Consider the following 15,210-nt stretch of genomic DNA (forward strand, 5'->3'; position numbering starts at 1 on the left):
TGAAGGCAAAGCTGTGCTGATAATTAACTGAACAAAGCTCTCAAACATAATCTTCTTTGACACTAGAGATGAGCTTCTCTCCCTGATTGCCTAACAAGTTAAGAAAGAGAAATCAATTATGGCAGTACAGTCCAAATACAGAATACATTTACCTCAGAACATTAATAAGACATCTTGAGGCAGCTCATAAAACAGTTTTTCACAGTACCTCATCGATTGTTAACTTTTAGAAAAGTAGCTGTATTTTAAGTAAATGAAGATAAAAATAATAACCAAGCTCAACAGCTCAAAATGAGGCCACAATGCTGCTTCTTGCAGAAGTTTCAGTTGTGTCTTCTGCTCTCTTAAAGTGTGAATTTTTGGTTTACCTGCAAGGCTGATGATCTCATTTCACCTGGATGTATTCTCAGGTGACTGAATAATCCTACCATAATTTACAGCCATACTTTCAGTGTGAATTTGAATATATCAGACAGATCCTGGGACAGTTTGAGCAGAAAGTGTTGGCAGGCCGCAGCAGCTGGAAAAATCCCACTAATGTATTTAAGCAGACTCAAAACAGTGAACTGGACTAATTGGCCTTGAAATAACAAAGCTATGAATGACACTGTTGAACGTGCTCATCCAGTGGTTACTGAGATTAATAGTACACAAAGTTGATCTGCCTCGACAGTAGTGCCATCTAGAAGGTCTTGCCTTTTAGAATGTTTCCATCTCATGTTTTTTCCACTCTTATTATTGCTGACATAGAACAAGCGTCTTCATTTTGGGTAGGCCTTTTGCTTGAATTTTTATTCAGGACACATCTGTCTACCTATAGTTTGTCACTTTAGTCCCTAGTTAAGCATTTAATTAGAGAAGGTCTAGCAGCACTCAGAATCTTCTGCTCCCATTGAAGAAGGGGTGGGTGTTTGTCTTCACTGATCACCTAGCAGAAGCAAAGGTGGTCAGTGAATAGATTACTCACTCAGAAGAGGGAAGATGAGCTTTTAGGCCCTTTCTTAGATTAACATGATGCAAACAAATGTTTCACCTCTGGTAATTTGAGATTTCCTCTGGCCAGAGAGTTGTTCATAGCCCACAGATACAGAATCATGCTTGATCCCCTTCTAACCTGTTCTGCCTCAATCTGACACTGTAGGAACAGGGAAGGTGGTCTCCATCCATGCAGCCATTTTGTGTCTTAATGGTAGCAGCAGTAGTCTGTATGAACCACAGGGCTGACTCCCCAGGGACTAACATAGTCCCTGGGTAAATGTCTAACAACCAGACAATTACATGACCGGGTTGTTGCCACCATCTCCAGGAGCACTTTATAGACTGGATTTTGTTCTGGTCCTCTGAAGGGCTGGGTTTATAGGAGGATGCTTCCAGACACAGAACGTCAGGGTATGTTGTTTCACTTTTGATCCAGACTGTGCACAGAGGGTGGACAAATGTTAACAGTTTTTCCTTCTGACTATGTTAATCCTGCCCTAGAGGTTCCCACACTCTTCTTTAAATTTGGGTCTTGCGTGTTTAATATTAGAAACCTGAACTAATGGCACTTACCAAGCACATTCTTTAGGAGGATGTTGTGGCATTTAGAAAAAAAAATACATTTTTGAGAGCGGTAAATACAATAATTTATTCTGGCAGTTTTACACAGATTTTCTTCTTAGCTTGTCTTAATTTAAGAATTACAGCAATTAACATTGTTGCATCCAGTTGTGCATGATAGTGAGTGCTCACTTTTTTCCATTCTTAGGTCAATGTGGGGATCAAAATATCCATACCATCCTGGTATCTGCTGCCCTTAAGCTTCACATTCTGCTTAACAAAACTTATGTTGTTTCTACTCATGATTAAAAATTATTATGAAAATTTGTGCTGTAAGCAGAACCAAAGCCCCTTAGATAAGGTCAGGAATTAAAGTTTTCTGCTTTCCAGATAAACACCTGGCAAAATAAGATGACAGGTTGTCACAAGCCTCATGTGACAACTTTCAGTGACTAGCTTGGGTTTGTTTTGAGGCATTCCATAGGTTAAGAAATCAAAATGTTGAAGGGTTGGACTCTTCTGAATCAAGCCTATACTGACATTTATCTTAATTTTTAATGATAAAAGCTTTTTGTGAAGACTTGCTGATGCTATGACCTTGGGGACATTTCCAGCTGTGTACAAAGGCACTCATCAGAATTGAGTCACCCAGAAATCCAAGCTTTGAATCATTTTTTTCCAGCTTCAGTGCTTCCGTGAAGCACCAGAGGTAAGAATGTAGGCTGTACTCCTGTTGGGTCTGGATTGAGACAAGAATCTCTTGAGTAAATATGCCCGCCTCTAAGTGAAAACTTTGGATGTATCTCTTCCTGTCTATTGTACATGTGAGTCTAGGCCTACCACTTTGCTTGATTGAATTAGGGAACTGTCCACTTGTAAATGGCTCAACATGAAATTTTTCTAGAGGCAGAAATTGAACACGAATGTTTTCACTTCCAAAGAAGTCACATATGACCATGCTTTCCTTAATAACAGATGGGATAGGGGGGTTGCATGTTTAGTATAAAATGTAAACATTGTGGTAGAATTCTGAGTAAAGTGCCATGGCTATAGTTTTGGAAGCAGTTTAATTCAAAAAGGGTTAAAATCTGATGCTTCTCAGTTTACCTCATTGCTTCAGATATCATTCTCTGTATATATAGTGTAATATTGTCTACTGTATAATATTTTCCTGCCTAGAAACGCAGAATCATAGTTCAGTACCACACTATGCAAGCTTTTGTTGAGGAGGACAAAAAGACATCTGTGAAGTTCTTCAGTGCTTTAAGTGCTATTATTGGTAGGGAGCAATGGAAGACTGAGGGGTGGTATAAGATAACCTGCTTAGAGTAGCCTTAAAACCTGTTGTTTTAGGTCAACTGGTTGCAACAGTGCCTCCTGGAAGAACAATGGACATATTAAAAGCTCCTTCATCATTGTAGTGCACTGCAATATAATTTGAAAAAAATAAATAACTATATCAACTATTAGATAAGTTGCAATTCAAAGTTCTAATTTATTAACATTAACGTATTTACTATTATTACTATATCCTGCAAAAAGTATTTGTACATCCTTATAGAACTGTATGGGAGCAGTGATCAAAACTACGGATCCAGAGTGCTAGCCAGGATATAAATATGCAGTCTGATTTAGCCCTGAAATGAGGATCTTACATAATCACATTTCTGTAATATCTGGTTGTTTAAAATTAAAGAAAATGATCTGCCATTCGGCCTTGTACTTCCCTGTGACAGCTCATCGGCTCTGAAATTTCCAGGGAAGGCTAAATATGTAGTGAAAGACGGTACCTTTGGCAAAAGCAGCAACTCAGTACTTAGCAACCAGCTGTAAACACCAATAGTGAAGTGCAGGCACCACAGACAACCACATCCTAAACAAGATGCTTCAACCTGGGCTGTGATAGAAATGCAACCGTTTCTGTAAACTGAGCATGAACGCACTGGCATTGTTTTGCAAGGATCATATAGCCACACTTGTCAGGAGCACAAACAGCAGAGTGTTACTGATACAGAAAGACAAAGAAGCAGAGTTAGCCTGGAATAAAGGCTGGTGATGATCTTAATTCAGCACTGGGACAGTGCTGAATCAGGTGCCCCAAAACACAAGGAGAGCACTGGAATTCCTGTGCACTGCCTTCATGAGCATTTTTCATGCAGTAGGGGTATAAATGCAAAGCCAAAAGAATCCATGAAAAGGTGAGGTCTGTTAGTGCTGAATGTCTGTACATGCATTTGGTCTATGTGGTATATTGTAGTGGAGATAGCATCCTTTCATCACTGATAGTCTAAAAGCTCAGGGGATTTGAAGAGCAGCCTAAGGGGTTAGGGACATACTGAGATTGCATGCTTTGCTCATCATAACTTCTTGTCCGAGTTTGCTGGACAGGCATCTGAAGTGGGGTGATAGGTTGCCAAGTCATTCATCATCCTCTTGAGAGTTGTGCTCCAAATCCAGCTCTCAGCTTCGGCTTTTCTATGAGGTACTACTCAAGAAAGGAATACTCAAGGCCCAAATCCTGTAAGAATCTTGAGGTAAATTTACAAAGAGTGCTGTTGAGGGTGTTCAGCCTTTTGGTTTAAAGTTTTCCACATCACCCTTAGTGGAGGCTAGGGCCCACTACAACGCTTTACTGGAGGGTAATTACAGTAAGTAATTAGAAATGATATTATGGTATTTAAAATAAATAAATAAATCAGATAAACCAAAACTACCAAGCTTCTGTGACTGCTGGATTTTACAAACATTTTATCAGTTATACTTTCCCTACTTTTCCTGTCTTCTGTCTCCTTACCTATTTCTGTCTGGCTTTTCTTATCCAAGGTTCTTAAGGAATATATAAAGCCCCTGAGCATTATGCTTCTTGGTTAAGTTCAGCTCATCCATCTAAAAGACACTTCTGTGCTCAAGATGGTGAGAACAGGGAGCTAGCAGACAGACCGATTTCATTGGTTTGAAAAGTTCATCTATAAAAGGCCTCATCTTTTTTGAATGTTTCCTGTAAATCTCTCAGACTTCGTACAGCCAATATTTAATTTTTTAGATACCAGAAGCAGATCATCTGTGAGGTCTGTTATGAAATAGAAATAATCATCATCTTAGACCAGTTAGCTATAGTAACAACACAGAGCTGGTTTTGCAGGATTTATTCTCAAAGTAAAATCCTACTTTCCACAGTCCGACCTGTCCATAACAAAGCTCACAAGGCTACAGCTGCAATTTTGACTTAGTTCAGGAAACATCCCTGCTCTTTTACAGCCTCTGCCATGGCCCTGGCCATGGTCATGGTCTGAGCCAGACATTGCTTGCAGGGAAGCTCAGTCATGGGGGAGATGGGCTGAATCTGTCTTTCCCCCTTCATTTCCTTGTCTCTGAGGACTTGAATCTAAGTGTAGACACACATGTCAGTGGTAGTTTGAACAATCAAAGCTCAGCTTCCCTGCTGTGCATGCATGCATGCATTCCTGCATGTGGATGTGTGTCTTCTGAGAAATGCATACGATGCTTAGGATTACTGTCTCTTTGACATGTTTTATAGAATGACAGAATGGTCTGGGTTGGAAGGGACCTTAAAGATCATTTACTTCCAACCCCCTTGCCATGGGCAGAGACACCTCCCACTAGACCAGGTTGACACTTCTGTGCTTTCAGCTTACCAATTCTTAACTGTTTGAGATGTGACTCCTATCAGGGTGGGAAATTAAAATATTGAGTACCTCATCTGAGTGTGTTTTGATTGTTTGTTTGTTTTTCAGAGTTTTAGCTATGATCTCACTTTTTTTTTTTTTTTAGACTGAAGTTAAGATAAAACTATTAATAAAGATCCTTCAGCTCACCATCGAGAAATTGCAGCTCTTCATATTTTGAAACAAAGAACAGAAATGTGATAGCTGTGATGTGGGAAGCTTATGGTTAAGGAACTGGACACCAGCTTTACCTGACATCTCAATTATACGAAACTTTTCAGAAGTATTAACATTTTTTTAATTTCCTTGTGCTGGGGGCCAGGCTGTGTTTCCAGAGACACTGCACTCTTCTGCCTGTATGTGAATCTCTTTGGAGCAAGGTCTTGTTCATGTGGGGTGCAGCTTGGCTAGTTGGTAGATGGGTCCCAGTGCTGCTTGGGCCAGCTGGCATGGTGACCTGTGTCCGTGTGGTTAAACTCATGCAGGCTCCAAAGCAGATGGTTGCAAGCAAACCACTTGCTGGGAGCAGACCTTGAAGCATGCTGACTCTCCAGCCATCCTTGCAAACTGTTTGGGAGAGTCCTGACTGTGTTGTGCCAGGCAGTGTCCTAGCAATGTAACAGCACAGGCAACTGAGTTCCTTTGCCGGAGGGTTTTATCTGCTCATGTGGATGTGCCCATCAAATGTGATAACAATACTAAAGACTGAAAAATAGCAACTGGCTCATTTGAGCAGCCAAAATTATTGGATACTTCATGCATCCTGCTATTCTCCCCAATAAAGTAAGGGTAATAACAGCCTGATAGTGATATTAAGATGCTAAACTCTCAAGTACCCTGGAAGCACTCAGGTAAGACAGTGAGAACTCCCTAGGGGAAATTCATCACTTTGCTTATAGTGTTAGGTTTGCATGATAAATAACATCAAAGGCCAAATTCTGAATGAGAAAGATAAAAAGAAATGGTAAATAATTACCCATTCATGTAATGCAGAACGGATTGGTGGTGGGGAAATTACACCATTAAAATCTGCATGCGTATGGTATGGAGGAAGAAACTTAACCTTCATTCTGGGTTTCTATAGGTTTTTGAGTAGTAGTCCTTGCAATTTTCACTTTTATTTAATGCAAAGAATTGACTTTGAATTGGAAGAGTTTTATTCAATATTATTGGTATTTTCCTGCAAAGTCATTTAATTTTGGCAAGAAAGGAAACTTTTTTGTTGTGTGTTGTTTTTAGTATGTATTTGTGGTTATAATTTATGTCCTTCTCTACTGATGGCTATGCAGCACTGGTAAGCAGTAGGCTGGCATCACCTGCCAAGGACTAGTAGTGTTTTTTATTTTTCCTAGGGTCGAAAAAGTGTATGGTGGATCTGTACACAACCAGAAAGTTGAGGCAATAAACTTAACCCCAAAATATTTTAAACCTTCACAGGAGAAAAATTTCAGTGTCTGAAAAATTAGTAGCAGTAGCTAAAAGCCAGAATAGCTATTTAGTGAATTGTAAAGGTAACCTTGATTACATAATTTTGTTATAATGACAGATCTGGTGTTCTTATGTGAAATTCATAAATTGGATTATAAAGTTTAATGTGTCATGTAGTTAAAGTAGAGGCTTTTGATTATATTTTCGTTAAAGACACAGTTAGAGACACTCTGTAGTCCAGGTTTGGGGAAAAAAGCTGCACAGGAAGAAATTATCCGCAGTAAATAAAATATGTGAAGAAAGAGACTTAGGAAGCAGACTAAAAGGATTTTCTTAAAAGTTATGTAGCCCAAGGCTTGTATATATCTCAATGAAAGGAGCTCTGTGGAAAGGCAATAACAGCTTTTAATTTTCAAGATTTTTAATTTGAGAATTCTTTTTTATTATTATTATTATTTTTAATTTTTTCGAAGTGCTGCATGTTGTGATTGCTAGCATATACCTTAATACGTACATAGCACCTTGGATACAATCTTCTAAACACTAACTGAATGGTGTTTCACAGCTGACTTCAGTATGACCACAGTTAACCAGGACTGGTAAAGCTTTTTAGAAAAGCCACAGTTCCTCAAGTAGGGAGATGCAGCCAATAATTATACTGTCAAATCAGAAAATGTTTTATCAGCTGTAGACCAGTATCAGTGACACTATAATTTTGCATTGTTTAACAAATGTGTGTGGTAACTATACTGCATAAAAGCTAAAACAATGCTTAGTCTTGCATATCTTTAATGTTTTTAATCAGAAAAGCAAATGAGTATGGTTAACATAAGACTAATCAGATCAACTGCTTGATTTCTACTGCTTTACTCTGTATTGTTAATATTAAAGAGCATACATTAATAAGAAAAGAGAAGAAATCCCTGAGATTCAATAGTGAATAAACGAGTGAAGCTGTGCAGAAATTGCCTGAAGACTTGACTGATTTCATGGAGAATGACAGAACTTCTCTATGAATTTCTTAAATTCTTTTGTTTTGTTATGTAAGACATCTTTTAAAGGAGAAACATCATCGTGCATTAAAGTCTGAAAAGATTTTTCTTTAAAAAAAAATAAATATTTCGTTTGTGGAGAAATATCCTCTTACAATTGCTTAGTATTTATGTGATGGTCTGTATGTTAGAAGATGTATAAATGCATCACAGACCACTAGGAGATGCTAAAGTGAAGAGACTTTGCAAAGACTTGAGTCCCCCCATCTACTGGGGTGCAGAAGGGCAGTTGCTGTGCTTTGATTCTGAGTGGGAATTGGGTTGTGGTGCTAATTCATGCTGCCCAGCTGGTATTTTGGTACAATAGCAGCAGGCCCCATGGTGCACGGTTCTTGGAGTATAGAAAGCCACCTGTGCTGCATCTCAGAAGTACCCCCCACCTCCTGCATCTTCCCCTTTCATCTAAGGCAATGAAGAGAAGGGTAATATCTAAGGAAAAATGAGCCTTAGGGGAAGACAATAAAAACAAAACAAAACAACAACATAAAAAAAAAAAAAAACCACCACACAAAAGAACGGACTATATGTTATGTAAACCTACCGATGTCAGGGCTTTGGTTTTGATATGACATTTATCTTTACAAGTGAAGTTATCAGATTATCTTTTTAATGAATGAAGGTAAATGTTAAAGGCTTAAACCCTTATGTAAATAATCAGGTGCACTGGTTGATGTGGAGATAGATTTACAGTGAAGGGCTGGAGGCAGAATGGGAAGAGGCAGAATCTTTTGGCTCTTGTCTGAAGTGGGTTCAGCTTGACACTGAAACTGAGAACAGGGAGGTGTTTGGGGCTGTCCCCAGTAGCAGTGTCTGGTAGTAGATAATTTGACTTGTTAGGATGACAATTGTATGGTTTGGTGTGTAATTTTTGGTCATGAAATAATACAGTGAGTTGATATTTGGAATGGGAGGATGAGGGAAGCAGTTTGGTTTCACAGGAGATTTTTATATGTGCTAATAGTTTCATTCAATTTCAGAATGTATCTGCCAAAACACACAAGACAGTGTGTTATGTATTCGGAAGAAATAGAAATAGAAATAGAAAAAAAAAAAAAAAAAAAAAAAGAAATAGAAAATCTATGAATGTAAATATAACATCTGATGGGTAATTTTATAGGGAACTTTCATTTTCCCTGATGTTTTTGTACATGAAAGTCTGTTAATACCTATATCATATGGGGCTGAGCCTTACTATTAGTTTATTTGATGGTGAAGAAAACCTTTTAAAGTTTATATATAATAAGGTCTAATGTTTTTAATTTTATACTAGGAACATAGTCAACCTCATCATAAGTATGTCAGATATGACATTGAAATAATTCTTTGATTTTTGCTCTGTACTTTTGGTGGAGGATTATTCTAGATTCTCGTTGCTCTAGTGAGGACCCGATCTTTGTGACCTTCTAATTCCCTTTCAGATTTCCATCTTACTTTCATGGTGAGTTTGTATCCATTTGTTCTTGTGCCATCATGGTCCTTTAGTAAAAATAGTCTTCTCCCTCCCTGGTGTTTACCCCTGATATATTTATAGGTAACAATCCCTCTCATCACAACCTTCTTGCTTACTCTGCAAAGAGGATCAAATTCTTGTTCACATCAAATGCTTTTTTAAAGCTGCAGTTTATTTCTTTTCAAAAGAAGGAACAAAGTGTCGAATTGTTGATTTGCTGAGAAGGGGAGGAGGAGACATCAACTCATGGAAATTACTGAGGACTTTCCTACTTCGTAAAAGAAGCCTATCAAAGCATTCTTAATATTATTCTTTTGGGGACATGATACTATTGATAGGTTATTACTTAAGCACTGTGTAAGATAACAAACCACAGTAGACATGGTGGGTGGGTTTTCTTCCTGTTTCATACAGATATTCCAAGTTCGGTGGTGAGCAGCTTCGCTTGAATTCATTGCAGCATTGTGCACAGTGAATGGGGATGAACTTAAATTTTACAAAAACTGAGATTGCTGATTGCTGTCATGAAGTCATGTCCCTGCAGTGGCTTAAGAGGTGGGACAAAGAGCCTTTCTGATGAGCTGGGAAATGGGATACAGTCATAGAATCATAGAATCACAGAATGGCTTGGTTTGGAAAGGACCTGAAAGACCATCTACTTCCAACCCCCCTGCCATGGGCAGGGACATCTCCCACTAGAGCAGGTCGCTCAAAGCCCCATCCAATCTGGCCTTGAATACCTCCAGTGATGGGGCAACCACAGCTTCTCTGGGTAACCTGTTCCAGTGCTTGTTTCCCCCTTGTCCTATGACACAGACTTCATGACACAGAGTCCCTCCCCAGCTTTCCTATAGGCCACCTTTAGATACTGGAAGGCCACTGTAAGGTCTCCCCAGAGATTTCTCTTTTCCAGGCTGAACAACACCAACTGTCTCAGCCTGTTTTCATAGGAGAGGTGCTCCAGCCCTCTGATCATCCTGATCATGGCCCTCCTCTGGACTTTCTATAACAAGTACATGTCCTTCTTGTGGTGGGTGCCCCAGAGTTGAATGCAGCACTCCAGGTGGGGTCTCATGAGTGCAGTGCAAAGGGGGAGAATCACCTCCCTCAGTCTGCTGGCCACACTTCTTGTGATGCAGCCCAGGATACAGTTGAACTTCCTTGCCTACATACCTCTACTACTGTTCAGTGAGTTCAAAAGAGTTAGGATTCTCTTGACTAAATTGGTCTAGAAATCAGCAGTGTCTGGTAGTAGATAATTTGACTTGTTAGGATGACAATTGTATGGTTTGGTGTGTAATTTTTGGTCATGAAATAATACAGTGAGTTGATATTTGGAATGGGAGGATGAGGGAAGCAGTTTGGTTTCACAGGAGATTTTTATATGTGCTAATAGTTTCATTCAATTTCAGAATGTAACTGCCAAATTTGACATTTTCAGTAAAGGGAAGGTAGCCCCCATTTCACTTTTTCCTTATGCATATTCCTACAATCTTTCTATTAGTTTGCCTCACAAATTAATAATTAAATAATTAGATTTAGGTGACATGGCTGTATCAGAAACTGATAAAACAAAACAAGCTCTCCTTACAAACTGTCACATTTGATTTTCATTAATGTAGAAATTCTAGTTTGTTATTGTTGTTGTTTTGTTTTGTTTTGCTTTTTTTTGTTTTTTTCTTTTGCTTAAACATAGTTCTCTTACACATACCAGTTGTTCCAGTGGTTCTTATACTACCACAAAAGATTCTCACTGCAGAAAGAGCAAATTACCATCATTATATTTTCATCTGTATATGAAACTGTGGGAGGAGAAGGAATGAGCATTTGGGGATTATATTCTGCATTGCAATATTCTATTTTTTTTGTCTTTTTCAGCTTCAGGAATGGGTCAGTCTATCTGAAAAGGACTCTATCCAAATATTTATAGTCTCCAAGCTCATCCTCCTAAAGACTCTGGCATTACAACTGCACCCTTTTTAAAATGGCTGAGAAGGCTCCACCAGGGATCAACAAAAAGTCTTCAAGGTCTACCCTTTCTCTCCCACCAGAACCAGTGGAGATCATTAGGAGCAAAGCCTGCTCGCGGAGAGTTAAAATAAATGTTGGTGGACTCAACCATGAAGTGCTGTGGAGGACTTTGGACAGACTTCCAAGGACACGATTAGGAAAGCTCAGAGACTGTAATACTCATGAATCTCTGCTGGAAGTATGTGATGACTATAACTTAAATGAAAATGAATACTTTTTTGATCGACACCCAGGGGCTTTTACTTCCATTTTGAATTTCTACAGGACAGGGAAACTACATATGATGGAAGAAATGTGTGCTCTTTCTTTCGGGCAGGAGCTTGATTACTGGGGGATTGATGAGATATATTTAGAATCTTGCTGCCAGGCAAGATACCACCAAAAGAAAGAGCAGATGAATGAAGAGCTGAGGAGAGAGGCAGAGACAATGCGAGAGAGAGAAGGGGAAGAGTTTGATAATACATGCTGCCCAGAGAAGAGGAAGAAACTCTGGGACTTGCTGGAGAAACCCAACTCATCTGTGGCAGCAAAGGTAGGATAAACAGTGTGTTTAATTCACAAGCAGGAGTTAAATGTCCAGACATGCATGAATCAATATTTTTCACTAAAATATTTAGAGAAAAGAAGAATCTAAACATCTACATATCATGAAATGAATACACCCAAATCTGTTCTAAAACCCACTGAAATCAGAAGAGGAATCCCGTTGATTTCAGTTGATTTTAGATATGTGCTACACTTTACATTTGTCGTATATAAACAGAAACGTGTGATTGTTAATGGACTTCACATTAAACTCTTTGATAAAAATGCATCTAGAGAACACTACTTACTTTTTTGTTAGAAATGCATTTGCTCATGAGAAACATGTTCTATTAAGCCCTCATTTATTTGTTACAGTTTTGATACCTGTTCTATTACAGGCATTGCACAGATGTGATATCACTGACTCATAAAGTGTGATAAGTGATAGTGAAAGAATAGTGTCAACAGCCGCTGTCTGTCATGGTTTTATATTGGGCAAGGGTTGCAGTATGTTCTCTCTTATACTGTGCTTTGTGGTCAAGAATTAGTGTTCTATATGAAAGTATTAAAGTACGTATATACACAATAAAGCACATATATACACATATATATGTATGTATGCACATCTATGTGTATATACAAATATATGTATATACAAATCTATGTATATGTATACCATATGCATGTTATATATAATATAGATATTCAGATAGAGGTAAGGAAGCATTCACGTGAAAGAAACCCTGTTCTGCTGTCTTTAAACAGACGAACTGATGAAAGTCTCAGTGATATCATGGAAAAGTTTCCCTTTGCATGAGTGCACACACTTAGGGTGAGATTTTGATGCTACAATTTAAGAAAAAAAAATTGTCTTTGCTTCTTGAGGAACTTGATTGTTCTTTTTGTGACATGAGGTATTATTTAATATGAGAAAAACTATCTCCAGTTTGGACCACTCAGAGTGAAAATGTTCAGCATGTAGATGTCCATGTTAAGCTTAACTGTGGTTTAATTTTTTTCTGTCATTAATTTGTTGTTGAACACAACCCCGTTGCACTAAGGTAAGTATTAAAATATGATGGTGGAATGTACTAAACCCCGCATCCTGTCAAGAACTTTTCATTGTAATAACAACTTCTTAAAACTGAGATGCAATATATGATTTCTTATTTTAATTTTAGTTCTTCATTGTGGACTGTGTAACTGTTTAAGCAGGGGCTGACCTTTTTCAAAATCTTATTTATGGTACCAAAATATAAGGTTTGTAACTGGACTAAAAGCTGATAGGAGAAAAAAAGGAGGGTATTAGGATATTTTACGAAACAAGAAGAATACATTTTCTGCTTTGGAGATTCATATTCTGGGCCATATGTTCCTCTCCAGGAGAAGGAGCAGAGGGGAAACAGATGGGCATAAGGTGTGCCAGAAAGGGTTCAGGGAGGCCATGTTGCACTCTGTGATCCCCTGGTACAAGTTAGCCTCCATCAGCCCCCCTCCCCAGCATTTTTGTGACACAGCTGCTACATAGCTTGCAGGAGTCAGGGACCAGCTTCTCAGTCCCTCACTGTTTAAAACACTCCCAATGTGACCTGTAATAGACCTTATCTTCTCCCAGTTGTCTGCAAGCATGAAAAATGAGGCAGCAGCAGCTGGATCTGGCTTCCTGGCATGCAGTGGTGAGCAGGAGACAGGGACTAAGATCCTGTAGGAACCATGGGGGCAGGACACATTGTGCCCAAGCTGGGACATGGCCTGCCATGGACACTGCCTCAGCTACATGTCACACTATGCCTGGCAGGCAGGCTTGGGGGAAGTGGAAATGGATTGTGTGCTTGTGGAATCTTTTCTTGATTTCTTTTTGACATAGGGAAGGCTCACAGGGCTTGCGACACTTGTTTAGTTAGTGTTTTCCTAAGAATATTTAAAGTTAGGAGTCAGCACAGCAAGATGGAACAGATGAATAGGGCAAAACTAAAACAGTGATTCTACAGTTCTTTGCCTATGATTGATTAGCACTTAAACGCTCTTTGGCTTGGTAGATAAATGCAGAAACATAAGACAGTTAAACTACTAGATTTCTCTGCAGGTTTTGCAAATGAAGGTGGCTGTTTCTTTCATTTCCCAAGATGTTTAAATGGGTATTGTTTATTTTTCATTTCCCTTTTCCCTCATCTCCTGGTTTGATTGAATGTTAACATTCTACATTTCCTTGCTACAGGGAGTTTCACATTGCACTTATGTACATGTAGCAATGGATAGCTGGTTTGCATTATTTCAATCGCCTTCTGTCTAAGTTAATGCCATTTCATGTGATTCCTGTGATTCTAGCAGCTGGAAGTCACCATATTATATGCATTCAGTTTCTCTTTTTAGTGATACTCAGTCTGTAAATATATATATAAGCCAAAATTATAGTCCGTTACACCCATGGCATCCTAAGGAAGGCTGTAGAAACTTGGCTGAATGACATGGTTGCATAGCATAAAGGAGAGCAAAACCTGTCACAGCACATTCAGACTTCTGGAACATAAGCAAACAAGCAGAGCTGCATGTAAAACAAGATATGCTGGAGTCAGTCAGATGTACTCTCAGTCTGAAGCCATCGCAGGCTGTGTGAGGCTCCATGGCAAGATTCTTATCTGAAATGTTTGGATAACGTCATTTTCAGATTTCTCATCTTTTGTTTCATTATGTGGCAAATTGCTAATTTTTCCCAAAACAGGGGGCAGAACCATCTTCTTTCCTCTGTAGGAGTAAAGCCAACCAGCCACTGTCCTAGCAATCCTGTGTCAGGCTGTGAGCCCAGGACCACAGCCCCAGGCAGGAGGAAACTGGGCATGTCACTGAGGTGCCAGCTTTTTTCCCAGGGATGAGGGGTTTATCTCCACCACTCCTGGCAGCTTTGCTGAACAGATGTGAGATCTGCTTGGCAATGAGCATCTCATCTGGAGATGATTCCTTGGAAGGGAAGTAGAGGCAAGTTGGGAACCAAAGTAGAAAATACTACCGTGAAGCTTTGAATTCAAATACTCCATCCTTTTCTAACTTCTGAAGAAGCAAATGAAAACATGGCAACGTACATAGCTATCCTACAGATACTGTTCAAGTAGTCATTCATGTACTGTGTAGCACCTAAGCAGTTGAAAGGAACAGATTGCTTTTTAATCTCTTTCACGTAAAAGATTAGGAAAGTGAGGTAAACACTCAGGTGTGGTTTTGATATGTGGGTGTGGCTTGCGGCCTCTTGATTCTGCTAAGATCCCTTCTAGGTCTGATCCAAAGCTTATTGAATCAAGGGGGAGTCCCGCTTTGGATTATGTATCACAGCACAAATCCTGCTTCTCTGGAGGTCAGTGAAGGCTTGCATTGACTTCACGTAGAGCAAGGTGAGACACAGCAAGGTCAGAGCGCATGAACAGCTGGTATTGTACAGTATCTGTGACAACAAATAGGAAAGGATGATAGATATGCATGGCAAAGAATTAAAGGTATGGTTAGA

General features: G+C 39.1%; 1 protein-coding gene across 1 annotated transcript in view; it reads left to right on the plus strand.

Annotated features, from left to right (window-relative positions):
- Positions 1-11,139: 11,139 nt before the first annotated feature.
- KCNB2 (potassium voltage-gated channel subfamily B member 2) overlaps positions 11,140-15,210 on the plus strand; it is a gene marked incomplete at its 5' end in the record, with an annotated part of 178,735 nt that continues 174,664 nt past the window's right edge. The window contains one exon of the mRNA XM_082753362.1: positions 11,140-11,718. Coding sequence (XP_082609488.1) covers positions 11,140-11,718 — 579 coding nt within the window. The remainder of the gene's footprint in view (positions 11,719-15,210) is intronic.

Source organism: Aythya marila, assembly GCF_965140915.1.
Source record: "Aythya marila genome assembly, chromosome: 2".
Classification (NCBI taxonomy): Eukaryota; Metazoa; Chordata; class Aves; order Anseriformes; family Anatidae; genus Aythya; species Aythya marila.